The 27,551-nt window shown below is 45.9% G+C and overlaps 1 protein-coding gene, 1 non-coding gene and 1 pseudogene across 2 annotated transcripts in view; 1 reads left to right on the top strand and 2 right to left on the bottom strand.

The window, feature by feature from the left end:
- VWA3B (von Willebrand factor A domain containing 3B) overlaps positions 1-27,551 on the top strand; it is a 173,392-nt gene that overhangs the window by 24,844 nt on the left and 120,997 nt on the right. The window contains 2 exon segments of the mRNA XM_067006887.1: positions 4,632-4,801; positions 10,093-10,208. Of these exon segments, the coding sequence (XP_066862988.1) occupies positions 4,632-4,801; positions 10,093-10,208 (286 nt within the window).
- On the bottom strand, positions 18,464-18,909 carry LOC131765078 (protein mago nashi homolog 2 pseudogene; annotated as a pseudogene).
- Positions 19,873-19,995, bottom strand: LOC131766063 (small nucleolar RNA SNORA71). Its single transcript, XR_009338365.1, has one exon. It is a non-coding gene; the product is annotated as a small nucleolar RNA SNORA71 (small nucleolar RNA).

Genomic DNA, 27,551 nt, shown 5'->3' with positions numbered 1-27,551 from the left:
AGAGGAACCAAGAAAGTGGCTATTGTCTTGTGTCCAAAGATTAACAGGGAAGTGGGTCTTTGTACCCGGTCCACGTGAAGAGGGAGGGCTGACCGATGTGCTTGGTTACGATGGAGGAGGATGCCCAGAGGCCAGTGGATCTCCAGGACTGGTCTTTGTAACCATGGGTGGTCCGGGAAGATTTACCAGAGACAGATGACAGAGCGTGAGCCTTCGGGTCCAGGAAGAGCCCGGGCAGAGTGTGGGGTCTGTTTAAATCGTGTGTCTCATAGTGGCACATGAAGAGCACTATTGGTGGATGAATTACTGGTGTATCCTGTAAAAAAGAACCTTGTTCATGGGAAGGGCAGCCCTTGGAGTATTGAAGAGATGTTTAGAGGGGCTGGTGTTGCCTTCAGAGCCCAGGCATGTGTCTGGCACAGGGTTTCTGCTCTGCAGCGCCCTCTGGTCTCTGGATGCGTCTTTTGGAAGTTGGTAGCTTCCCTGGCCTTTTTGAGGAGGGGTGCTGTGTCAGGAGGCCCTGGATGGCCTGCTGACCCAGGATGAGAAGGGTCCTAAGGAAAGAGATTTTGGGGCTTTATCCAAAGCCCCAATTCCCAGCTGCCTAAGGGAGGGACCTGCCTTCTGCTTTCAAAGGCACCTGTATTTCTCTTTGTGTTCTCTCATCCTCTCTTCCATCTACCTGATAGGCACAAATTTGTTTACTTTTTTTTTTAAAAAAAAGTCATGGTCACTGAGAGACTAAGTGGGTGAATTCGAGGCAGAGCCACATGATTCCATAAGGAACCTTCACCACAGCGAGCAGAAGGCCCGGCCACATCAGTCACGACCCTGGCGTTTCGTTTCCTTCCTTTGCTGCGGCTCAGACAGGCGTCACACCTTTTCATCTTTGCCTTAGCATTGCCTAGCAATGGCAGTACCTAGCATGGACTTGGCAAATGTTTGTTGAACAGTGAAGGAGTAGAAAGGAAATAATGTCGACATTCTTGAGGTTGGGGGTTAGACATGGATCCAAGAGATTCCCATCCCCAAGCTATGGTACGGATTTGAGTTTTCTTGAATTGAAGGGAGGTGGCCTGCATGGGACCAGGTGGGTGAATTTGCTGAGCCTTGTATGCCTGCGATGGGGATGTTGGGTTGGAATAGGGATCCTGAAGCCCAGGAGGCCGGAACGTTGGTGGTGGTCAACGGTGTTAGGAGGAATCTGAGAAGGGAGCTGGATCAACAGCAAGGGGCAGTCACCACCTTGGTGGGGGGGGGCGGCAGTCAGAAAATCCATATGGGCTGAACCAGGGAGGGCGGCCACAGGCACAGGGAAGATCTGGAAGTTAGATCCGAGCTCTGGAGTTGGTCAGCACTGTTGTAATGGTCAAAGTTATATGAAGGATAAGACAGAATTTGCTGGACCTCTCACTGCTGTTCTGGTTGACTTTCATTTTTGTTTCCTTGCAAAGTGGGAATGTTTACACCCAGAGGCCTTGGGAGCTTCTGACAGGCTGGAGCGGACGGCGGGCAGAGTGGAAGCAGCTGCTCCCAGTTTGGTTCTTCTTTTCCCCAAAACCCATGGCTGGGAAGATGGCAAGGCCTCCTTGGTCAGGTGGATTGCAGGTTACCTTGGGAAGCTGCAGAACATGTGGCCTGACAGAATAAGACATATCAGGTGAAAACATAAAGGCTCCAACCTATTTTACGTAGTATGAAGTGGCAAGAGTTTTTGAGTCATGGTTAAGTAGCTGCATGGAACCCAAATATTTTCTATGTCTGGTGTTATCAAATTCGGTACAAATCAGCATTTAAGGTGATGCTGGTCCGTGAAGAAGCTGCTCCAGGTCCCCTTGCCCTCAAGGAGCACAGAGGTACTGGTTAAGGAGTGAGGATGCCCATGGGGGTAATTCCCTTGAGCCAGACAACCTCCTGGACCCAACTTTTGGTCAGTGGTAGTGACATTGGGGGTAGGAGCCTTGGATGGTGTGGGGACCAAAGAGATGAAAACAGTGCCCAACCCTGGCCACCTTCTTGTCGCATGATCTCGCCTTTCCAGCTCTGGGATTCACCATCATCTCTAACACGTGAGGACCAGTCTTGCCATGATGAGCTGACAGAGCGCAGTGGCTGAAAAAATCAAGGACAGAAGTTCGTGAGGCCAGGCAAGCTGGGTTCACTGGCTGCTCACCCGGGTCAAATAACCTGTCCAGGCCTCAGTTTCTTCATCTGTAAACTGGGCATGATAACAAGGATTCAAATTTATGTTAGCTTATCATCATCCCCAATAGCAGACGACCTCAAAGCCATTTCACTTTCAAAGGCATTTTGCTAAATTTGGGGGGGTAGTAGTAGGTAGCATATTTATTGTCCTTTCTGTTTTTCTAAATGTCATTATGTGAGCAGAAAGGCAGTGTGCAGATGGCGGTGAGGTAGCTGGTCTCTGGGAAAGCATATCCCTGGAAATCTGGAGCACGGATAACTGAGAGTTGACTGAAAACACAGGCAACTAAGAAGCTGAGTAAGGACCTTAGTGAATAGTGAATAACCCCATAGCCTTAATTAATGAAGGAAAGGAAATCCTGACTCACTGCTGGCTATAGCAATTTCTAGTTTGCTGAAGTCTGGAGGGAAAAAACATCTCTGCGTGAGGATTTCAGGCTCTTGGGTTATTGCCAGAGCAAAGAAGCTGTGTTTACACAGCATGGGGTGGAGACAGAGGGAGTCAGAAGCTGCCGACAGACCAGCCAGAGTTGTTTGTCCTCACTCACTTCCCTGTTGATCTACCAAACCCTAGAATATACTCCCTGGGTCTGTTCCCCTGTCTTGAGCCATGTGTGTTCTTAGACCCTCTGAGAGGATGAAGCTGTCCTCATGCGAAACTTGGGCAGCGACACAGCTGGGAAACTAGTAACTGCAGCTCAGTGGAGCCTATTCAAGACGTCTTACAGGAGGTAATGTCTAACACTGGGAAGAGAACAACATAGAATGCATTTTCTGGAAGAACAGTATTAGTTGTATAGTTAGGAATCTGGAGAACACTTTCTTCCTCCTGTCAGTGTTTTTTTCTCCTTCTCAGGTGACTGACTGGGAGAAATGTACAACCTTCCTCAGTCTTTACCTCCCACGAGGTACTTCTGAAAATCAGGGACTTTGTGATGAAGAGCCTGAGAGAGAGAGTCGTGGGGGCAGGAAGGCTCTTTGTGCTCAGCCTGGGGAGGAATGCTGCTGAAGTAGGCTGGGCTCAGCTCCCACCCTGGCCTTCTCCTAACTCCCAGCCTGGCCCCTCTGCCACCCTCTCCCCACCTGCCTTTTTGGGCACAGCCTGCCCCCAGCGGCCACAGACCGGGTGTCCTAAGCAGCTGGGAGCTGACCTTCAGCCCACCTCTCTCTGGTCCGGGTAGCTTTAAGTCCCAGCTTTGAAGTCGAGGTGAGGTAATTGACTAATTGACTGTTTACCTTCAGCTAACAGGGGATGTGTGATTAGAAGCTCATGAATCCTAAAGGGCTGGTGACATCTGTTTATCCCTTAAAACACAATACAGGGTCTCCCCTGGTGGTCCAGTGGCTAAGACTCCCCTCTCCCAATGCAGGGGCCCACGTTTGATCCCTGGTCAGGGAACTAGATCCCACATGCATGCCGCAACTAAGAGTTTGCATGCCACAACTGAGACCCGGCGCAGCCAAATGTATAAATATTTTTTAAAACACAGTATATTTGCTGGGGGTTTCTGCCCCAGTTATCTGTGCAGACAATCACTTAGGGGGCTTTTAGGGGCAGGTTTAGGTGATATGTGTTCCTGGCTCTACCTGTGGTTTTACTTTCTGTGATTTATCCACATACATAAGTGTATGCCATCTTGTTGAAGCTCAGTCCTGAAGTCAACTGCATAATCTCCCTTTTCACAAGTGAAGAAACTGAACCTAAGCCACTTGCCCGAGGTTACAGAACTCTTCAGTGGCAGGGGAGGCCCTTAGAGCAGTGTGGTTAAGGGTGGGGCCCAGTGGATGGCATCGACATCTTTAAATTAAGCAGGGACCACTTTGGCATCGTCTCTTACCTGGGTGAGGTATGCATCTCCCAGGTTCCTGGTTTAAAGCTGGCGTGTGTGTGTGTGTGTGTGTGTGTGTGTGTGGTGTGTTTCCTGACGCCTGGCCTGGCTCCTGACTGGCCGTGTGAAGTCAGGACAGCCTCACCTCCCAGGCGAGTGTGTGTCCCGGAGGTGAGACCAGCTGGGAATATGCCCTCCTTCCCACACGCAGCCTCAGACTGAGCCGGCATCGCAGAATTCTGGCACCGCCATAGGGAATTGCTGGTAAGCTTCCTGTCCACGGCGGCCGGGCCGACACTTCCTTCATTCGTGGACTTGAGAATAGCCGCTCCTGACCTGCATAATTTATTCGTGGTCTCAGAGGAAGCTCTTCTCCAAATCCACCAACCGTAACACTTCTTAGCACCGGGCCTTGAATATCTTACTTCCTGACTTTGGCCCCAGCGCGTCGTCAGGAAACATTGAGCAGTGCTGCTCTTCTTTCTGCCCGCTTATTTTTTTTAAGGAGGCAGGTGTATAGAGAGTATATTGCTGATGACTCTGGTCCACGGCTGGGGTGCATCAGGGAAATAAACTGTTGGTGTCACTGTTCTGCAGGTTGAATCCATTTATTACTTCGTGGTGGGGGATGTTCCAGAGGAATCCAAGGAGCTTCTCCTTCAGAGGGCTCTGGAGGTCCCATATCCTGTCTGCACGGTGTCCTTCAATGCCAGACGAGAGGGCACGACAGCTTTCTTAAAGGATCTGAGTGCCAAGGCCCGAAGCAGGTAGGCAGAAAACGTGTCGGGGGAGGACCGCGAGCGAGCTGCCTTCTTGCACGTAGTCGGCAGTGGGTCTTGATTCCTAGCGGCCTCTTCCTGACCAGGCGGTTGCTGTGTTCTCCTCTTCCCAGTAGTCTTTAGTCTCCATTCACCTTTGCTCCTCCACCTGGCATGAATCCTGCCTTTTTTTCTGATGCTTTGACATTTGGGGGTCTTGCTGACCCTGGACAGACCGCGCCTCCCAGTTTAGCTGATTCCTAAAGACAGTAAAAGACTCCCCCGTGACGGAAGGCACCTTGTATGTGCAAACTAACTAATCCAGCCCACACTCTCAATCCAGGCTCTCATACCCTAAGCACTGTCCCCTGCCCCGGTCACCCCAGGGCCAGGTACCAGGCAGCTCAGGACAGCCCCTACCCTCCAGCACCTGCTGATATCATTCAAACTAGCCATCCTAAGCCTGCTTACTCTGCCTCACCCATTTCTTTCTGCAGGATCCACAAGAAAGACTTGCCCATGTTTTCCCCCTGTTCTCTCTGCTTCCTGACCAAACCTGGGGCTTCCCTGTGTGGCCCTGTGTGGGGGCCTTCAACACATGACTAAACTAAGATAAACATAAAACCAGGAACAAATTAGATGCAGAAAGCAAACCCCATGTCTACAGTTGCTCCCAAAGTCCACTGCCTCAATTTTGGGATGATTTGTTGTCTATTCAGGTATTCCACAGAGGCAGGGTACATCAAGTTGATTGTGGAGATTTCATCTGCTGTTTCTGAGGCTTCTGGGAGAGATTTCCCTTTCTTTTCTTTGTTCGCACAGCTCCTGGGGTTCAGCTTTGGATTTGGCCCTGCCTCTGCATGTAGGTCACCTGAGGGTGTCTGTTGTTGGCTCAGACAGGACAGGGGTAAAGTAGCAGCTGATTTGGGGGCTCTGTCTCACTCAGGTCACGGGTAGGGAGGGGTATGGTAGTTATAATTGGAATGTGGGGTGAGCCTGTAGCCGCAGAGGCCAACATGACATTGTACCAGCCTGAGGCGCGCCGTGCGTTCTCCCGGGGAAGTTGTCCCTGGTTCAAGGGACCCTGGCAGTGGCGGGCTGCACAGGCTCCCGGGAAGGGAGGTGTGGAGAGTGACCTGTGCTCGCACACAGGCTTCTTGGTGGCGGCAGCAGCAGCCTTAGCGTCTCACACCCGTCTCTGGGGTCCGAGCTGATAGCCGTGGCTCGCGCCTGTCTCTGGAGCTCATTTAGTCGGTGCTCTGAATCCCCTCTCCTCGCACACCCCGAAACAATGGTCTCTTGCCTCTTCGGCAGCTCCAGACTTTTCCCGGACTCCCTCCCGGCTAGCCGTGGTGCACTAACCCCCTTCAGGCTGTGTTCACGGAGCCAACCCCAGTCCTCTCCCTGGGATCCGACCTCGGAAGCCTGAGCCTCAGCTCCCAGGCCCCGCCCGCCCCGGCGGGTGAGCAGACAAGCCTCTCGGGCTGGTGAGTGCCGGTCGGCACCGATCCTCCGTGCGGGAATCTCTCTGCTTTGCCCTCTGCACCCCTGTGGCTGTGGTCTCCTCCGCGGCTCTGAAGCTTCCCCCCCGCGACCCCCCATCTCTGCCAGTGAAGGGCCTTCCTAGTGTGTGGGAACCTTTCCTCCTTCACAGCTCCATCCCAGAGGTGCAGGTCCCGTCCCTATTCTTTTGTCTCTGTTTTTTCCTTTTTTCCTTTGTCCTACCCAGGTACGTGGGGAGTTTCTTGCCTTTTGGGAAGTCTGAGGTCTTCTGCCAGCATTCAGTAGGTGTTCTGTAGGAGTTGTTCCACATGTTGATGTATTTGTGGGGAGGAAGGTGATCTCCACGGCTTACTCCTCCGCCATCTTGAAGGTCTCCTTGTAAACTATCTTTTCAATGTTAGCTGTCTCCTGATCTGTTGGCCTCACTATACCTGAATAATAATAATAATATCTACATTTCAAAGCAACCCCGTCTGTGCATGTGAGAGAGTTTGTGTCTCTTGTAGAGAGAGACCAGCTACTTATGTGGATACAAGGAGAATGACTCAGTTCTTTCCTAAGTCAGCCTGTCTAAAATGGGTTTAAATGCTCACTCTTGAGCATTTGTTCTCAAATTTAGTTGCTCATCATATTGGCCTGGGAGACGTGGGCTCCACCTTGCAGGCTGATTTTGCACAGTAGAGGGGAGTCTGGGAATATGCAGTTAGGCTTTCACTTTGCAAAACCTTTCACTACCTAGGAATCTTGATTAAAATACAAATATCTTGACCACAGTCCCAGAGATTCTGATTTTCAGGGTCTAGGGAGGAACAGGATGTTCCTCTAGGGAGGAACATTTTTAACAGGATCCCTGGTGTTTCTGAAGACCAGTGCTCTGGCTTCTCGTAAAGTGCTTTGAAATCTTTTAACAGCAGGTGCTTGGCTTCAATTCTGGGTTCTTGAAACCCCCAAATACAGAAGGGGCTCACTGCCCCCACTTTTGCTAGTGGAGAGAGAAAAACCCAGCTGGCAGGGCCACCTTTCTTGCTGCGCCTCTGCTCAGCTCATGTGGGACATTCTCTGGGAAGGTGAGAGGCCAGGGAGTAATTTAACATGGGAGAAGCTGCAGTTCAGCCCCTGACTTTCAGGCCATGCTCCGTGGCGTGTGGGTTCTGCAGAAGAGGACGGGGTACACCCGGGCCCTTCTGTCCCTCCTCTAGTCCTGGAAAGTGAGGCCAGCCCACGACCAGCAGTTCCCCTGCCTGCTCTGCTGCCTGCCAGCACACCTCCTCCCAGGGGTCCTGGATGGTCTCAGTGCATCTTTTGCTGTTGAGCCCCAGCCGAAGAGCAGCTATTATAAAACTGTAAAGGGCGTGTCCTGAGCATTTCATCTTGCAGGGAGGCTGGGCTCTGTGTCCCGCAGTGCCTGAGGCTGTGTCTGGACTGAGCCAGAGTCTCTCAGGCACAGTGCTACACTCCTCAGACTCTCCAAAGAGCCTCTCTTAATGGTGATTTGCTTTCTGCACAAGTGAGGCTGTATTAGCCAGAGGAAATGTCTGCCCTGTTCTCTTTCCTAATCTGGAGAACAGATAAGAGTAGAAAATTCTGGGCAAAGGCTTTGGCATTCAGAGTGTGAGGCCTGTCAGGACAAACCTCGATCATCCCCCCCGTCTGTCCGGCAAGGTGGTCGTGGTGAGACAGGTGGGGACCTGGGACCATTTGCTGAAGTGCGTGCTGCTGGACAAACGTCTCCTCCAGCAACAGAATACAAAGGAACTATAAGGGACTAAAAATAACTGCATGCATGGGTAGTCGGGGCAAATTATGAACAATAAGATACAAAAAAAGCCAAAACCCAGCTGCCACTTCTGAGGGCCTGGGAGCAAAAGCAGCGTCCTGAGCACGATCCCTGCGCCCAGCACCACCACGGGGGTGGGCACACCACCTAAGCCCCCCCTCCAGCCCCACCAACTGACCCGCCTCCACCCTCACTGCTTAGCAAGGGAACCTGCTACTTGTTTTCATGGCCTTGTGCTGCAGCAGGAGTCCCAATAAAGCCTTGCCTGAATTTCTCTGGGCTCTTTTATCAATTTCTGTTGATTAAAGAGTCGGAGAACCCAGGTTGGTAACGGTGGGATGAAGGAAACTGGGCATTTCTGTTTTGGAGGAAGCGCCTGCTTTCATTGTCCCAGTGTCACCTGAAACCCTTTAGAAATAGACAAGACTGAGGCCTTCTATGGCCCAGGCAAGGCCCACAGACCTCTCCCGCCATTTGCCCATCCTTCCCTCCATCCCAGCTCATGGTTCAGGATTCTTTTTGCGTCATGAGTGGCGATAGGCAGGGATGGTACTCTTGAGAGGCTGGAGGAGCATTACTCAGAGATCCCCTCTGCCACGTGAAAGAAATTTCCTGCTATGACTGATTTTTCGGATTCCAGACTACCGGCTCTGAGGGTGCGATTTAGCCCACCATCACCTGGAACACTACACCAGTGCTTAAAAAAATTTTTTTAAATTGAAATATAGTTGATTTCCAATGGTGTGTTAGTTTCGGGTATACGGCAAAGTGATTCAGTTTTATACACATATATGTGTATATATGTATACATGTGTATATGTATATATATATATATTAGCTTTTAGATTCTTTTCCATTATAGGTTATTACAAGATATTGAGTATAGTTCCCTGTGCTGTATGGTAGGTCCTTGTTGGTTATCTATTTTATATACAGTAATGTACATATTTTAATCCCAAACTCCTAATTTATGCCTCCCCCACTTCCCCCTTTGGTCACTATACGTTTGTCTTCTATGTTATGAGTCTATTTCTGTTTTGTAAATAAGTTCATTTGTATCTTTTTTTTTTTTTTAGATTCCACGTATAAGTGATATCGTATGATATTTGTCTTTGTCTGGCTTACTTCACTTCGTATGATAATCTCTAGATCCATCCATGTTGCTGCAAATGGCATTATTTCATTCTTTTTTATGGCTGAGGAATATTCCATTGCATACATGCGCCACATCTTCTTTATCCGTTCCTCTGTCAGTGGGCACTTAGGTTGCTTCCATGCCTTGGCGGTTGTGAATAGTGCTGCTACGCACATTGGTACATGAGCGCTTTTTTAGCTTCAAGCTGCTCACGCATGCCCTGGGGGTCTTGTTGAAGTGCATATTCTGACTCGGCAGATCCAGGTGGGGCCGGGGAATGTGCATCCCTGGCCAGCTCCCAGGTGCAGCTGCTGCTCCCGCGACCGCACTTTTGAGAGGTGGCCTTCGGAACGTGCCCACGCTGAGTTCTTCTCATTAGTGCTGATGCTCAGGTCCTGGGGAGGCGTGTGTTTGCCAAGTGAACGTTGACTGAAGCCCATCAGCAGTGAGCAGATGAGCCCATGCTGCCTCTTGTCCCAGCGTTCAACAGGGAACCCGCAGGGCTCTGGGCACTGTTGGGCCCCTCATTAGCCTCTGGGCTTGTCAAAACTCTGTTTACAGTGATTGGACCCTGGGAACAAAAGAATAAGTCTGAGCACAGGGTATCATTTTTCCAGGGTCGATGAATACCATTTGGTGGAGCTAAGTATCCTCTAATGAACAGAAGAGTCATCAGTTCAAATCCCAATGGCTCCTCAATTCTCTGGTGTCTTCCACCTCCAGGGGTCTTTTATTGGTGGGAATTGACAAGGCGCAGGGAAAAGCAGTAAACACTTGGAAGATGCTTAGCACCACAGAAGAGCAAGTTCACGGTCTTGGGAGAATGAATAGTAATGCACAGATACCACTTACTAGCGTGTGGTGGCATATCTCTTCCTGTTTCAGATTCCATGCATTTGCAGAGAGAACAGAGCTCGTGGAACTTCCTGCCTTCCCCATTAAGGAGGGCGACAGTGTAATTACTTGGAATTCAAGGAAACTGAAAGGAAAACTCCCTCCAGGTACCTGGGTTGGAAAAGAAACAGTGTACTTTATGTCTTAATAACTTCAGATCATCCCTAGCCTTAGCACTAGGGCAGGGCTCACCGTATCTTTTGTATTATTCATGTGGTGCAAGGGCACAGTTCATGGATGTTAATGGGGAATTTGACAGCCTGGCAACCAGGCATAAGTGTATGACCTAGGGAAGTGGCCTCAGTGGGATGTGTTTCCTAACTTGGGAAACCTCTGGAGACATGGCCCCAGGCGTGTCAGCGCACTCTTAGTTCTTGGCCAGGGAGAGCTGCTCTGTGGCCCAGGTTGGCTGGAAGCTGTAGCGAGGATGCCCGCACTTCTTGTGGGTTTTCTGCTGCCTCCCCATCAGTGATGGCGGTGTTTCTAGATGCGCGTGAGGGATGGACCTGCCTCTTGTGAGGGCCAAGGCCACAAGGGAACCTCTATGGAGGCTGAATGAACTTCCCCTTTGATTGAAAGGATGAGATCAGAGAGTTTAACAGGTGTAGAGAACGAGGTCAGGAAATAAGTGAGAAATAGTACTGTGATTCGGGAAACCAGGACTAGAAGGTTCCTCAGAAAGCAGGAGATGGGAGTTTCTTTGGGGAGCTGATGAAATTGCCAAGTGCCAGATACACTGAGTAAACGCAGCGGAGAAGAGCAGGGAAGGCAGCTCCTGTGGGACTGTGACGTGATGCAGAGCAGGGGTAGTTAGAAGTCTGAGAAAGCCCATCCCCACCTCCGCCTTCCTGCTCATTTTTACTAATCAACAGAAGGATTTCTAGCTTCAAACAAGGCAGGAATTACTCTTTGGGGGTTGTTTGGGGCTGGGGGAGAAGCTGCAGGGTACACGCGCTTGCAAGTTTCCTCTGTTTACATAACAGTGTTGCAAAGGCTCCTGGGAGAAGGGCCCTGGGACTGGGTAGGAGGCATTTGCAATCCCGGGCTAGGGGGTCAGGTGGAGACCCAGGCAGGGGGTTGAATCACAGAGTGTGTTAGGACACACTTTGTGGATTCAGATTCTTAGTGCCCCAAAGCAGAGCTGGGGAGAGGCTCCTATCAGAGCTCGTCAGTGCCGCCGCCTTAGGTAACTTACAGCTTTGCTCTGATGGTGAGGTGGACATCTCCAGGGAATATGAGAAAATGTCAATTGATAAGCAAGATTGATGCTAATCTAAGAAAAAAAGTAATTTAGGATGTATGCCATGCCTTTGAAAGTAATTTACAAGATTAAGCCTAGTGGGCAATGAATCAATGAAGATAAAGAATGTGAGATGTCACCACCTCCCCAAGGTGTGCCAGTGACCATAAATGGGGTGTAATTTGGGCCTATGTGTTCCTTGGCAACTTAGTTATAGAGGGAAGCATGTCTGGCTGCATAGCTTACATTTTCAGCAACTACCATCTTTCCAACCCCTGTGAAGCATACAAATCGAATTACAGATAAAAACAATTTTTCTTAGAATGAAATGCTGGGAGAGTGGCCTGCCATTCTAATGCCATTTCAGTGATCACATGTTCTGAATTTGGGAAGAGTGTCCCAGATCCTAAATATGTGATCTTGTCTCCTCAATCCATCAGAATGTCCCAGAAATGCCAACATTTCAGAGCCTACCTCTCCCACTCAAAAACTGGCCAGAAATCCTTGAGGCGATTTTTGTTTGGAAAATGTGCGGTTCTCAACCTCACTCGGGCTCAGAGGCAGTTCTCCAATCTTTCCCTGATCAGTTTCCCCTCGCTGCTTCTCCATCATTTGTCTCAAGCATTTATCAGTATGAGTTTCCTCAGGCCCTCTCTAGTTTGGGAAGGGAGGGTGTCTCCTCGGGAGATAATTTTGCCTTCTGTTGTGTGGAGAAGACAGACTGTCAAGCAAGGGGCTAAAGAAGCATTGCTCAGAGAAGTGAACTGGCAACTGAAAGAAATGTCCTGCTGTTTCTCACTTTGAGGTTTCTAGATAATTGGCTTTTTGGCCTGTGAATTACCATCACCCCATGTACCACATCAGTGCAAAACACCTCTGTAGTCAAAATAGTAGTTTTAAAAATTGTTGTGAAATTTACATAACATAAAATTTACTATTGTAACCATTTCTAAGCGTTAAGTATATTCCCTAAATTCAGTGGGAGGTGTCAAGTACATTTACCTTGTTGTGCAACCGGGTCTCCAGAACTCTCTCCATTATGGAAAATTGAAACTCTGTACCCATTAAACAACTTCCCATTTGTCCCTCCTCACAGCCCTCAGCACTTAACATTCTACTTTCTGTCTCTGAATCTGACTGCTCTAGGTACCCCATATAAGTGGAGTCATACAATATTTGTCACTTTGTGACTGGCTTATTTTATTTAGCATAATTTTCTCAAGGTTCATCCATGCCATAGCATGAGTCAGAATTTCCTTCCTTTTAAGGGCTGAATAATATTCTGGTGTGTGTGTGTGTGTGTGTGTGTGTGTAGGGTGCAATATCTCATACTATCTCATGACATGATCCCAGCCATCCACATCTCCTGAAGCAGATCTCTCTGTTTCTAGAAAGGAATGGCTTCTCACCTGCACGAGGGTGGGGCTGGAACACTGGCTTGTGCTGGGATCCCAGGACGTTGGCAGCACTTGGCTGGGTGGGTCATAATCTCAGGCTCCCAGGAGTTGAGTTCATGAACCTGGGCACTGAGTAGACTTCTCCCCTTTCCCTTCCAGGGATGACTTTCTGCCTTAGAAATTCTGCTTTCTTCCGGCGCAGGCTCCACCCCATGTAGGAATGTTCCAGCAGCCTCAGATGGATTCCCCTCTCTGGCGGGAGCAGGATCTGTGATTTAGATGTAAGAAGCGTGGGGGATTTAATATGGCAGGTGATGCTGACCTGAAGCTGTAGCTCTACACTTCTCCTCCTCATAGCCATCCTTCCCCTTGGCTTCCCGCCCAGAGTTGGGTGGGTCCCTGCTCATGTTTGTATTCACGGGGCATACAGCAGGGTGGTGGCTGCTCTGTTGTGTAGCCAGCACCTTCCAGTGTCCTTGCCTCCTTCTCTGTTTAACTACTCTCTTTGACTATTTACTGGGGAGGGGAAAGGGTACCAACAGAGCCTAGATTGCTATGGGACCAGAGTGGTGATGCTACTTTCTGGAGCTCCTCTGAGCTACCCAGTGCCCTGAAGTTTGGCTTTCTTCCCTGTTAATGAGTGTGGGTTCTCTCCATAGTCTCTGTGTACTACTGTGAAATATTCATCTCACTTATAAGCAGAGTAAAACAGAGGCACGTTGACCTTCCCCGAACTCCAGGCATTTTTCCTTGGAAAAGATTTTTCTCCAGGACTGAGCAACACTTTCCCCATTCTTGCCCTGGGTCTGGGCTCTTCCTCCCCCACAGGCTCCTAGCAGTCACTGACCGCAGGTTAAGGAGTAGGCCTGATGGGCAGGTAGCGGGGGTCTCCTTGTCTTGGCACCTGGCCTGTAGAGATCTGTGGACAGTGCTCCTGCCTATCTTCCTAAAGTCTTTAAAGATGGTGTGACTGAATGCAAGTTCATGTGCCTGATCCATAGTGAGGCCAAACAGTACCGAAATGTCAGAGTTTGGAGCAGAGAAAGGTTTACTGCAGGGACACACAAGGAGATGGGTGGCTTGTGCCCAAAAAACCCCTAACTCCTTGAAGGGCTTCAGCAAAGCACTTTTAAAGGCGAGGTGAGGGAGGAGTGTGGTTAGTTATTGCAGACTTCTTGGTGTTGGATTCCTTTGTTCTTGCAACTGTCCACATAGGTCAGGTCAGGATGTTCCTGTAAACCTCCAACAAGACAAATGTTATTCTCTGTTCTGCAACTTTTTATCTCTGTATGAATGGACTCTTAAAGGTCAGAGCCCTGAGAGTAGGCTCTCCTGTATACTTCAGGCTATAGGCAACATTCTTTTACAAAAGGTGCAGAGCCAGCGTGATTAAGCACAAGCAACAAAGCACGAAGGGTTAAAGTAAAAGGAACAGATCTAACATGGAGTCAGATTTGTCCTTCCCTATTACAGTGGCAGCCAGGGCTTGGCTGCAGTGATGGTCTTCATCTGTCCTGTCTAATAGAGCTTTGGCTGCTGCCGCTGCTGAAATAGTCCTTCTTTCCTCAGAGTCTGAAATAGCGGCCTGAAAATCATCTTCTACACCCCTCTGTTTCTGGGTCTTCTCAGGGAGTCAGGGAAACTAATTTCAGCAAACTCCAACAAGTGGCCTTTTTGCTGATTGCTTTGTGTCTGATCGGGACTTAAAAGTATTCTGTGATATTCTTTGAAACTCGGTTTCATCCCAGGCCACCGGTGTTCCCCAAGTCAGCGGTGACTTCTGAGAGGCCACACCCCTCAGCACTCCAGTTCCTCCTGGGTTACAGCCATCCCCTGGAGATGAACTGGCTCCGGTGTAGTGGTTCGTAGGGGGACACTGCCCACTGCCCCTGGCAGGCTCAAGTGAGGCCACCTAAGTGGCAGATATGAATGTCTGGTCACAAAAACAAGTCCAGCCAGACACTTTGTTTGATTTCTAGAATTCAGTTTAATTTTTGATTCCAGTGCCCTTCTATCCCAGTGGATTGGGGGGAAATTAACCCCAGTCATTCCCAGGGACTCCTCCTGAGCTTTTCCCACAGCTTGGAGATCCTAGGCAGTGCTGAGGCATCGGGAGGGGTCTCTAGTAATTAGACATCTCTTCCTGCAAACCGCCCTGTAAATACCCATTGTCCCTGTCTCTCGGCCACTCCAGGTTGAGCAGTTCTCTGCTGCTCCCATGCTGGCTTTGGATGTGGGAGTCGTTTGCGGACTCTGCCCCACCCCCGTTCACCCTGCACCTTCCTCCCAAGGTGCTGCAAAGACACAGAGCCAGTTCCCACCCTCTCCTGGGATGCTCTCCTCCTCTCCCCAAAGCCAAGGGGAACCTCCTCCTAATCTGGGATGACCCCTCTCTACCTCCTGCTTCTTAAATCTGCCTTCTCTGTAAACCCCAGCGCCTCTCCTCAGGGGTTAGGCTTAAAAAGAAAAAGCCAGAATGTCTTGCAGCCTGTTTCATCTTTCTGCTCTGCCTTCTTTGGGGCAAGGAGAGTGGCTGCTTGAATGTGGAGGGAGTGGGTAGGGAAGAGAAAGTATAGGGAGAACAGATTACCATAAAAAATATGATCCAACGACACGCATAAATACGACCTTTTTATAAGCGTGAAACCCTAACCCCAGGATGGGTTTTCTGTGGAGGTAGATAATATAACTAAGTTACTCTGTTTTTTGATTTTATAAAATAACACTTCAGGAATCAATGCTGGAGAATGGAAAATGAAGAGTTCGTGTGCTGTTAAGTTGGTGCCACGTGTAGCTTTGGAGCTGCTCTGTTAAATATGGGAGCCACTGACCACATGTGCTACTGAGCACTGAAATATGAGTCCAGTTGGAGATGTGCTGTAAGTATAAAATGCACCCTGGGTTTCAAAGACTGAGTGAGGAAAAAATGTAAATTATGACATGAATAGTTTTTGATATAGATTATATGTCAAAATGATAATATGAACATATGGGTTACATCAAATATATTAATAAAATTAAGTTTTTTCTAAGATTTGGCTACTAGAAAATTGGAAATTTTACATGTGGTTCACCTACTATTGAATTAGTATTGGATAGCGCTGCTCTAGAGCCATGCTAGCTGCCCCGTCGATTAAGTAGCTGTGTAACTTTGGGAAAGTCATTTAACCTTTCTGCTTCCTTTCCTCATCTGTAAAATGGGAATAATAGATTATTATTATTATATTATATTATATTATGCTATTAGTTGTGTTAAATGATGAGGAGACAGAGAGGAATAAGGCACTGTCCTATGTTCAATGAACAAAAATGCAGTAAAATCAAGAGCCTGGGCTTTGGAGTCAGGCCTGGGTTTGGATTTGTCACTTAGCTGTGTGATCGTGGTTAAGGTACTTAACTAATCTGAGCTTTAGCTTTCTTATTTATGAATGGGGATAATGATGTTTACCTTATGGGTTGTTAGGAATATATATATATGCGTGTGTATATCTTTTGCATTTCCCTGGTAATTAGTGATGTTGAGCACCTTCCCATGTATCTGTTGGCCATTTGTATGTCTTTTCTGGAAAAATATCTATTCAAATCCTTTGTCCATTTTAATTGGATTGTTTGTATTTTGCTACTAAGTTGTATGAGTTCCTTATATATTTTGCATATTAACTTCCTCTACGATAGATGTTTTGTAAATATTTACTTCCATTCTGTAAGTTGCCTTTTGTTTTGCTGATTGTTTCTTTTGTTGTGCAGAAGATTTTTAGTTTGATGTAGCCCCACTTGTTTATTTTTGCTTTTGTTGCTTGCTCTATTGGCGTCATATCCAAAAAAATTGTTGCCAAATCCAGTATCAAGGAGCTTTTCCCTTATGTTTTCTTCTAGTATTTTACAGTTTCAAGTTTTATGTTTAAGTCTTTAATCTGTTTCAAGTTAATCTGGTGAGTGGTATAATATAGGGGTCCAATTTCACTCTTCTGCATGTGCATATTCAGTTTTTCCAACACCATTTATTGAAGAGACTATAATTTTTCTGTTGAGGATTCTTGGCTCCCTTGTCAGGTATTAATTGACTGTATATGCATGGGTTTATTTCTGGGTTCTTTATTCAGTTCCATTGGTCTGTGTGTCACTTTTATGCCAGTACCATATTGTTTTGATTACTATTGTGTTGTAATAGAGCTTGAAATCAGGAATCATGATGCCTCCAGCTTTGTTCTTATTTCCCAGGATTGCTTTGGATATTCAGGGTCTTATGTGGTTCCATATGAATTTTAGGATTGTTTTTTCTATTTCTGTGAAAAATGCCTTTGGAATTTTAAAAAATTAATTAATTAGTTAATTTATTTAATTTTTGGCTGTGTTGGGTCTTCGTTGCTACTCACCGGCTTTCTCTAGTTGCAGCGAGTGGGGGCTACTCTTCATTGCACTGCATGGGCTTCTCATTGTGGTGGCTTCTCTTGTTGGGACCACAGGCTCTAGGTGCGCGGGCTTCAGTAGTTGTGGCACACGGGCTCAGTAGTTGTGGCTCATGGGCTCTAGAGCGCAGGCTCAGTAGTTGTGGCGCACAGGCTTAGTTGTTCCACGGCATGTGGGATCTTCCCGGACCAGGGCTTGAACCCCTGTCACCTGCATTGGCAGGCAGATTTTTAACCACTGTGCCACCAGGGAAGCCCCCTTTGGAATTTTAATAGGAATTGCCTTGAATCTATAGATGGCTTTGGATAATATAGACATTTAACAATATTAATTATTCTAATTCACAAACAGATATTTTTCCATTTATTTGTGTCTTCATCAATTTATTTTATCAATGTCTTATAATTTATCAGTGTACAGATCTTTCAACATCTTGGTTAAATTTATTTCTAAGTATTTTATTATTTTTGATGCTATTATAAGTAATTGTTTTCTTTATATCTTTTTCAGATAATTTGTTGTTAGTATATAGAAACACAATTGATTTTTGCCTGTTGATTTTGTATCCTGCAACTTTACTGAATTTGTTTATTAGTTCTAACAGGTTTTTTGGTGGAGTTTTTAAGATCATATTATCTGCAAACAGAGACTATTTTTCTTCTGCCTGTCTGATTTGGATGTATTTATTTATTTTTCTTGCCTGATTGCTCTTGCTAGGACTTCCAGTACTATGCTGAATGGGAGTAGTGAGATTGGAAACTCTTTTCTTTGTTCCTGATCATAGTGGGAAAGCTTTCAACCTTTCACCACTGAGTATGTTAGCTGTGAGTTTGTCATATATGGTTTTTATTATGTTGAGGTATGTTCCTTCTGTACCCAATTTCTTGAGAGTTCACTTTGTGTTCATTTATCATGAAAGAATGTTGAATTTTGTGAAATGCTTTTTCTACATCTATTGAGAGAATCATGATTTGGTGTATCACATTTATTAATTTGTGTATGTTGAACAATCTTTGCATCCCAGGGATAAATCCTACTTGATCATGGTGTATGAACCTTTTAATGTGATGTTGATGTTGAATTTGGTTTGCTAGTATTTTGTTGAGAATTTTTGCTTACATATTCATTAGTAATATTAGTCTATAGTAAACTTTTCTTGTAGTGTCATTATTTGGCTTTGGTATAAGGGCAGTGCTGGCCTCATAAAATGAGCTTGGCAGTGCTCCCTCTTTTTCAGTTTTTTGGAAGAGCTTGAGGAGGATTGGTATTAATTCTTAATCTGTTCACATTTTCTTTTTTTTTTTTTTTTTACAATTTAGATTGGTTTAATCTTGAAATGTAATCCAGTAAGACTAAAAACTGAACATTTCAGGTCCTGTACCAAATAGTAAAATACTCAAAGGCCTTCAGGATCCTTTGAGTGATTAACATCAATAAGAGAACCTATTTTTGATGTGGTAAAAGAAATGTGTTCATCTCCAATTACAATTTCAAGCTCCTGCTGGCTAGCCCTGTCAGAGGGAGGCCACAAAGCATCATCTTCTTTTGTAATTTACTGTCATCAGTAATTCTCTTCAGTTCTTCCATTACACTCTTGTGTACATAAGCCTCCCTTCTGATCATGACATCATTTTTATAATTGCTGTTGTTGGCATATCTAAGTTTTCTGTCCATCCAAAACTCAAACTCCAGAAACTCGTGTCCAAACCTGCCCTTGTGCCCTACATAGTAGCGTAGGCAGAAATCACTGGCCATAGCCATCCTTATCCCTGAAAAGCCCGCCAAAGGCCCAGCCAACATGCCTCCAGGCACCTGGCCCAGATTTTCTTTTTCTTCATGATTCAGTGTTGGTACTTTCTATATTTCTAGGAATTTATCCATTCTTTTAGGTTATCCAATTTGTTGGCATGTGATTATTTATAATAGTCTGTTATGATCCTTTGTATTTCTATTGTGTCATATTTAGATTTCATTTCTAATTTTATTTGAGTCTTTGCTCTCTTTTCGGGAGGGGGTGTCCATATGGTTTATTGAATGGATGGATGGAGAGAAAATGATGATGATGACCAGCTGCCAACTCAAGAAGAAAACTCTTGGTTATTGAAGTCACCCAGGCACAGCAGAGGGACCAGGGCCAGCCTTCCCTGGCCCTCCAAGGGCACTACTGTAAGGACTCAGAGCCAGATAAAGGGGACGCCAAGCCCGCAGTCCCAGCGCTTTGCCCCGATCTCTCATGCTGAGTGAACAGTTCCCCTGTGATGCTCTGAGCAGGCAGCAGGGAGCTCTTCACGTGAAGACCTCACTGTCCATTTTCTTCCCCACTGGTGTCCAAGAACAATAGGAATCTTGGGGAGAAATACCAGCAATCCCAGATCCCAAGTCACTCCAAGGTCACTGACTCATGGGACTTCCTCCACAATCTCCAGGTCTAAGGCTGACCTGTTATCTGGGAACCAGACATGCCTCTTGGGGGCACCATGTTGCATCTGTGAAGTCTACTAAGCAAAGGCACTGTCACAGGGCTTCTACCTCCCACCGAACCGATCTGAACTCATTCCAGTGTGAGATCCAAATATAGATGTATTGACTGGTTTCTGCCAAGAGACTCCTTAACTTCAAAGACAAAGTGAACCCCTGCAATCTGGGCGCTAGCCTGGTCACCATATCACAGAGGGGGCAGCAAAGGCCTGAGCTCTGAAGGGAACGGCAGGAGAAAAAAGATAGTGTGTGAAAGATCCAGGGTTTGGAAGGGACAACTGGGCCCTTCAAACATGGAAAAATGTCTTTCAGTAACTCCTCTCCCTGCACTATCAATGACCAGGGCACAGGCAACACATGATCACTGAGTCTTTGCTCTTTTTTCTTAGTCTAGCTAAAGGTTTGTCAATTTTATCTTTTCAAAATACCATCTTAGTTTTGTTGATCTTTTCTATTGTTTTCCCCATCTATATTTCATTTATTTCTGCACTGATCTTTGTTACTTCTGCCATCTTTGGACTCATTTAGTTCTTTAGTTCCTTGAGGTGTCAAGTTAGGTCATTTTTCTGTGATCTTTCTTTTTATCTTTTAAATGTAGGTGCTGTTGCTATACACTTCCCTCTTAGAATGGCTTTTGCTGCACTCCATAAGTTTTGATATATTTTTGTTCTGTGTTTCCATTTCTATTTGTTTCAAGATATTTTCTGATTTCTCTTTTGATGTCTTCTTTGACTCATTTGTTGTTCAGGAGTGTGTTAATTTCCACACATTTGTGAATTTTCCATTTTCCTCCTTTGATTAATTTCTAGTTTCATACTATTATGGTTGGAAAAGATACTTGGTATGATTTCAGTTTCCTTACATTTGCTAAGGCTTATGTTGTGACTTAATATATGATCTATCCTGGAGAATGTTTCAGATGCAATTGAGAAGAATGTGAATTCTGGTGCTGTTGGTGGTATATTCTGTATGTGTCTCAGGTCCGTTTGGTCTAAGGAATAGTTCAAGTACAGTGTTTCCTTGTTTACTTTCTGTCTGGGTGATGTAACCATTGTTGAATGTGGGGTGTTGAAGTTCCCTACTATTATTACATTGTTATCTATTTCTCCCTTCAGTTCTATTAATATTTGCTTAAAATGTTTAGGTGCTTCAATGTTGGGTGCATATATACCTACAATTGTTATATCCTCTTAATGACTTGTTCCCTTTATCACTTGGTCCCTTTTTATATAGCGACCTTCTTTGTCTCTTGTGACTAGTTTTGATTGAAAGGCTATTTTATCTGATATACATATAGCCACTTCTGCTCTCCTTTGGTTACCATTTGCATGGAACATCTTTTTTCATCCCTTCACTTTCAACCTATGTGTGTCCTTAAAGCAAAAGTGAGTCTCCTATAGGCAGCATGTTGTTGGATGTTTTTTTAATCTCATTCAGCCACTCGTGTCTTTTGATCAGAGAATTTAGTCCATTTACATTTAATGTAACTATTGATAGATAAGGACTTACTATTACCATTATGTTATTTTATGACTTTTTAAGTTATTTTGTTCCTTTCTTCTTCTCTTACTGTCTTCCTTTGTGATTTATTTTTTGTAGTGGTATGCTTTAATTCCTTTATTTTTTGTGTAACTACTAAAGGTTTTTGTTGTATTTTTTGTATATGTGTGGCTACCACAAGGCTTACATAAAACATCTTGTAGATATAACAGTCTATTTTAAGCTGATAACAACTTACTTTCAATTGCATACAAAACCACTACTCTTTTACTCTCTCCTCCCCACATTTTATGCTATTGATCTTTTTATCTTGTGCATCCATTAACAAATTATTGTAGCTTATATATTGTGTATAATTATAGCTTATACATATTGTAGCTTATTTATTATTGTAGCTTATTATAGTTGTTTTTAATATTATTGTTTAACTTCTGTGCTAGAGATAAAAGTGATTTACACACCATGATTACAGCATTTGGGTATTCTGAATTGAACTATATAATTACCTTTACCAGTGAGTTTTATACTTTTATGTATTTTTAAGTTGTTACTCCCTTTAGCATTTCTGGAAGGTAGATGTAGTGATGATGAACTTCCTTAGCTTTTGTTTGTCTGTGAAATTCTTTATCTCCCCTTCATTTCTGAAGGACAGTTTTTCTGGGTGTAGTTTTCTTGGTTGGCAGTTTTTTTACTTTTAGCACTTTGAATATTTCATATCATCTCATTCCCTCATGGCCTGCAGACTTTCTGCAGAGAAATCTGCTGATAGCCTTATGGGGTTCCCTTGTTCATGATAAGTCATTTTTCTCTTGCTGCTTTCCTCTTTGTCTTTGAATTTTTACATTTTGATGATAGTGTGTCTCAGAGTGATCTTCTTTGGGTTGGTCTTGCTTAGGGTCCTTGGGGTCCTTTGAAATTCTTCTACTTAGATGTCCATATCTCTTTCTAGATTTGGGAAGTTTTCAGCTATTATTTCTTTAAATAATCTTTCTGCCCCTTTCTGTCTTTTTCTTCTGGGACTCCTATGTTGTGAATATTCATTTGCTTAAAGGTGTCCCATGATTCATATAGGTTTTCTTCACTCTTTTTCAGTCTTTTTCCTTTCTGTTCTTCTAATCGGCTAATTTCAAATGATCTGTCTTAAGTTTTCTGATTCTGCTTCATGATCAAGTCTGTTGTTGAGGCTCTCTATTGAATTTTTCAGTTCTGACATTGTATTCTTCAGGTTCAGGATTTCTGTTTTGGTTCTTTTTTATGGTTTCTATTTCTTTATTAAACTCATTTTGTTCCTGCATTGTTTTCCTGATTTTGTTTAGTTATCTGTGTTCTTGCATTTCACTGAGTTTCTTTAAGATGATTATTTTGAATTCTTTTTCAAGTAATCTGTAAGTCTCCTTTTCTTTGGGGTCAGTTACTGGAGCTTTATTAATTCCTTTGATGGTGTCATCTTTGCCTGATTCTTAATGATTCATGTAGCCTTGCATTGGTATCTGTACATTTGAAGAAGCATACACTTCTTTCAGTCTTTACAGGCTGGTTTCCATAGGTAAAAACCTCCTGTCTGTTCCCTGGGCTGATGGACTACCTCTGAAATCTCAGTTGTGCTGGGTTAGACCCAGTTATATGGCTGTTGCTGGGTCTGTAGTGGGATCTTCAGTTGGCAGGCTTGTTATCAGGGGCTGGGACAGGTGTGGATCCTGTCTGGTCTCTGGGTGAATGGGACTGCCTCCAGTACCTTGTTCAGTAGGGTGTTCTGGGATAAGCATCCTCTTTAGGTTCCATAGTTGGGTCCTTAGACATCAGGTCTATTACTAGGTGTGCAGGGGGTATGGCTCCCACTAGATCCCTGGGAGGACTGATGCCTGGTCACTGTATGGACCCCTAGGTGGGCAGGACTGGCCCTGGACCATGGCTGATAGGGGCTGGAATGGGGCCGCAGGGTTGTTTGAGATTCTGTAACCATGTTTGAGGTCTGCAGACCTGGCCCTGGAGGCACAGATGTGTATGTCTCCTACCAGGTCCCTGGGCAGGTTGGGCTCAGTGGTGTGGACTGAGGCTGGGAGGGCCTGGAACTGAGTATATTGTCCTTTTCAGAGTCTCTTGGAGCACAGACAGTAGTGTGTACTACTGGGTCCCTTGCTGGCAGGTCTGCTGGTGGACTGAAGCTGTGTGGAGGTTGGAGCCCAGTACAGGGCCCTTCCGGGGGTTCAGACTGGAGTGTCTCCCACTGGGGCCCTGGACCCTAAGGACTGCTGGCAGACAGAGGCTGTGAGGGGGTTAGAAGCAAGTATGGGGCCCTTTCTGGATCTCTGGGGGTATAGACAGGTATGTCTTCTGCAGGATCCCTGTGCCAGCAAGACTGTGGACAGTGGCTGGGGTGGGCTGGAGCCCAATTACAGGGCCTATTCAGAATCTACAGTCTGATTGAGTTTGGGGGCTTACCCCCAGGGACTCCCAGACTGTGGCCAAGAGGGGCTGGAACTGGTTCACGGGCCAATTCAGAGTCCACAGCTGGGACCGAGGGCTGTATGTCTATTACCTGATGCTCGGGTGAGCATGGCTCCTCCTGGGTCCTTTGGCATATGGTGCTGGAGACAGGACCAAGCCAAGCAGGGCTGTAGTCAAGTCCTCAGGGGCACAGAGCTGTTTCTGCTTCTGTAGCGGGGAGCATGGTTGTGGTAAGTCAGCAGCATGGGGTAGACCTGCCTTCTCAAAACACCTCTCCTTGGTCTTGGACTTCACAATCTCCTACCTGGATCCCAAAGCTCCTATGAAGGCACTTTTGTCCGTGGGTGGATGCCAAATTATTGTTGTTGAGGCAGGGATATGATCAAGGGATATCTTATTCAGCCATTTTGCTCCAAAGGATTCTGTTTTTTAATCTTTAAATCCATTAAGTCCTAGGCTATGTCTCAGCGTTGGCTGCTGTGGTTGATATTCCCTGGTATGTAGTGTGCCCTTTAACATGAATATCTAAGACTTCTATTTCAGGCAAGTTTCCTTGAATTATACTTTAAAATACTTCTTCTGCTCCATTGTTTTATTTATTACTATTTTTAACTTTAACAAACACTTGGACATTGCTTGGAATATGCCAGGCATCTGTTCCAGCCTCTTATCAAATTTTAACCCACTTAAACTTCCTAACAGCCCTATGGAGTAGGTACTAACATTATCCTCATTTTAATGATGGGGAAACCAAAAAGAAAGAGGTTAAGAAACTTGTCTACATTCACATTCACTTCATTGACATGAAGTCAAACACTTCATTTTCTTAACCATTGTGCCAGGCTGGTTTTCTTCTTTGGTGACTCACTTTATGTGTAAAGTATGATAGCTCTCCTTTGACTGTCTCCTATTATTTTCTCTCTAATGTTTTAGAATACTTTATTTCTGCTTGTGTTCACCTTGTCTAGTTTCTTATAGTGAGGTCCAGCGTATATTTTCTTTGTTGATTTCTCACCATTTTCATCTTAATTTCTGTGAGTTTTTTTCTTCTTTCCTGACTTTTTCATATTTCATCTCTTCCTGTTATCTTGCCATCACATTATTGAGTTTTTGCATGTCTGCTTTGTTTTCTTCCTTCAAGGAGATGATGGCTTCATATATATTTTTAAATTCATAGTGAAATATTGGATCATAATATTCATGTATTCCCTGATAACGTTTTTAGTGAGTGTTATTCATCTCTTGATAATTTTGCTGCTCTTTCCCTCTTTTTTTTCTTATGTTCTTCTTTGGATGCTGTGTGCTGGCTTCTTCTTTATTATTCACCACTGAAAGGACACAAGGTGTGTATCTGTGGTGGTTCATATGGGAGATGGTGTGGGGAAGGGGCTATGCTTCATGGCTAAAGGCACTCTTCTTTGCTGTTACTGAGAGTGGTTCCTGCAAGTAAGTTTTCTCTGGGTGATAGTTTGTGAGGCTCTCCCTCTTGCCTTTCTGAACCAAGTCGGCAGACCCCAACAGATAAATGGGCAAAAGAAGTTAAATACAAAAATGTTCAATTTCTGGGCTTCCCTGGTGGTGCAGTGGTTGGGGGTCCGCCTGCCGATGCAGGGGACAAGGGTTCGTGCCCCGGTCTGGCAAGATCCCACATGCCGCGGAGCGGCTGGGCCCGTGAGCCATGGCCACTGAACCTGCGCGTCCGGAGCCTGTGCTCCACAATGGGAGAGGCCACAGCAGTGAGAGGCCCGCGTACCGAAAAAAAAAAAAAAGTTCAGTTTCACTACTGTTCACTACTAATTGACATTAATTTCTTTATCAAAGCAAATTCAGCCGGAAACAGTGAGATATTATTTTTATGCTAATTCAGGTTCAGTGAAATGGGTATTCCATATACACTGCTGATGTGACTTATATTGTCTTAAAACTTTTTTTGGAAAGCAATTCAGTGTGAGAGATTATCCCCAAATGTTTAATCATGTTGATCTGGCATTTTCACTACTAGAAATCTGTCCCCCTCAGAAGTCTAAAGTACAGAAAGAAATACACCACCAAAAAAGATATTCACACCATTCACTTATTAACCTTTCTTTCTCCACTGATGTATGTGGATTCCTTTGCAATATATCAATGTTACATTTCTGTATGTGATGGGCTTGCCCTGGACTATCTACTCTGCTTCATTGCCCGGTCGCATTCTACTCTTGATTGGTAATGACCTTTTTTTTTTTTTTAAAAATAAACTGTGTATTTAATTTAAAAATAATTAATTTATTTTTGGCTGTGTTGGGTCTTCGTTTCTGTGCGAGGGCTCTCTATAGTTGCGGCAAGTGGGGGCTACTCTTCATCGCGGTGTGTGGGCCTCTCACTATCACGGCCTCTCTTGTTGCGGAGCATAGGCTCCAGACGCGCAGGCTCAGTAGTTGTGGCTCATGGGCCCAGTTGCTCCACAGCATGTGGGATCTTCCCAGACCAGGGCTCGAACCTGTGTCCCCTGCATTGGCAGGGATATTGTCAACCACTGTGCCACCAGGGAAGCCCTGGTAGTGACCTTTTGACATTCAATTTGTTTTTCTATCTGCCCTGTATATTTACTGTAGATGTGAAAAATGGATTTGATGTTATCCGAATAAACCTTCATTTTGTGCATTGCTGAACTGAATATTCTAAGTGGTGAGCACATATATTTTCGGTTTCTGTGCTGTCTTATTCAACACATGCTTTTTCTCATAATATACACTGGCTTTTAAAGCTTTTTATTTTTTGTCCCCAATACATTTTCCTTTCTTCCTTTCTCTTTTTTCTTTTCTCCACTCCTCCCCTACCCTGTTTATTAGTATAGATTTGGGTAGGTCCAGTGATATAATTTGAAAGCAAATAAAAGATTGAGTTATGAGGAGACCTTCAAGATGGCAGAGGAGTGAGACCTGGAGATCTTGCCTTCTTCCCCACAAATACATCAGAAATACATCTACACGTGGAACAACTCCTACAGAACACCTACCAAACGCTGACAGAAGGCCTCAGACCTCCCAAAAGGCAGGAAACTCCCCACGTACCTGGGTAGGGCAAAAGAAAAAAGGAAAAACAGAGACGAAAGAATAGGGACGGGACCTGCTCCAGTGGGAGAGAGCTGTGAAGGAGAAAAGGTTTCCACAGAAGTAGGAAGCCCCTTCGTGGGCGGAAACTGCGGGTGGCCGGGGGTTGGGGGAAGCTTCAGAGCCACGGAGGACAGCGCAGCAACAGGGGTGCAGAGGGCAAAGCGGAGAGATTCCCGCACAGGGGAGCAGTGCCGACCGGCACTCACCAGCCCGAGTGGCTCGTCTGCTCACCCGCCGGGGGCGGGCGGGGGCTGGGAGCTGAGGCTCGTGCTTCGGTGGGAAGCCGGGAGAGGACTGGGATTGGCTGAGTGAACACAGCCTGAAGGGGCTAGCCGGGAGGGAGTCCGGGGAAAAGTCTGGAGCTGCCGAAGAGGCAAGAGACCACTGTTTCGGGGTGCGCGAGGAGAGGGGATTCAGAGCACCGCCTAAATGAGCTCCAGAGATGGGCCAAGCCGCGGCTATCAGCGTGGACACCAGAGACAGGCATGAGACGCTAAGGCTGCTGCTGCCGCCACCAAGAGGCCTGTGTGCGAACACAGGTCACTGTCCACACCTCCCCTCCCGGGAGCCCGTGCAGCCCGCCACCGCCAGGGTCCCGTGAACCAGGGACAAATTCCCGGGAGAACGCACGGCGCGCCTCAGGCTGGTGCAACCTCATGCCGGCCGCTACGGCTGCAGGCTCGCCCTGCATTCCATACCCCTCCCTCCCGAGGCCTGAGTGTGCCAGAGCTCCCGAATCAGCGGCTCCTTTAACCCCGTCCTGTCTGAGAGAAGAACAGACGCCCTCCGGCGACCTACACACAGAGATGGCGCCAGATCCAAAGCTGAACCCCGGGAGTTGTGCGAACAAAGAAGAGAAAGGGAAATTTCACCCAGCAG

Source organism: Kogia breviceps, chromosome 11 (genome assembly GCF_026419965.1).
Source record: "Kogia breviceps isolate mKogBre1 chromosome 11, mKogBre1 haplotype 1, whole genome shotgun sequence".
NCBI classification, from domain to species: Eukaryota; Metazoa; Chordata; class Mammalia; order Artiodactyla; family Physeteridae; genus Kogia; species Kogia breviceps.
The sequence above is the reverse complement of the archived record's forward strand: the minus strand, read 5'-3'. Positions and strand labels throughout refer to the sequence as shown.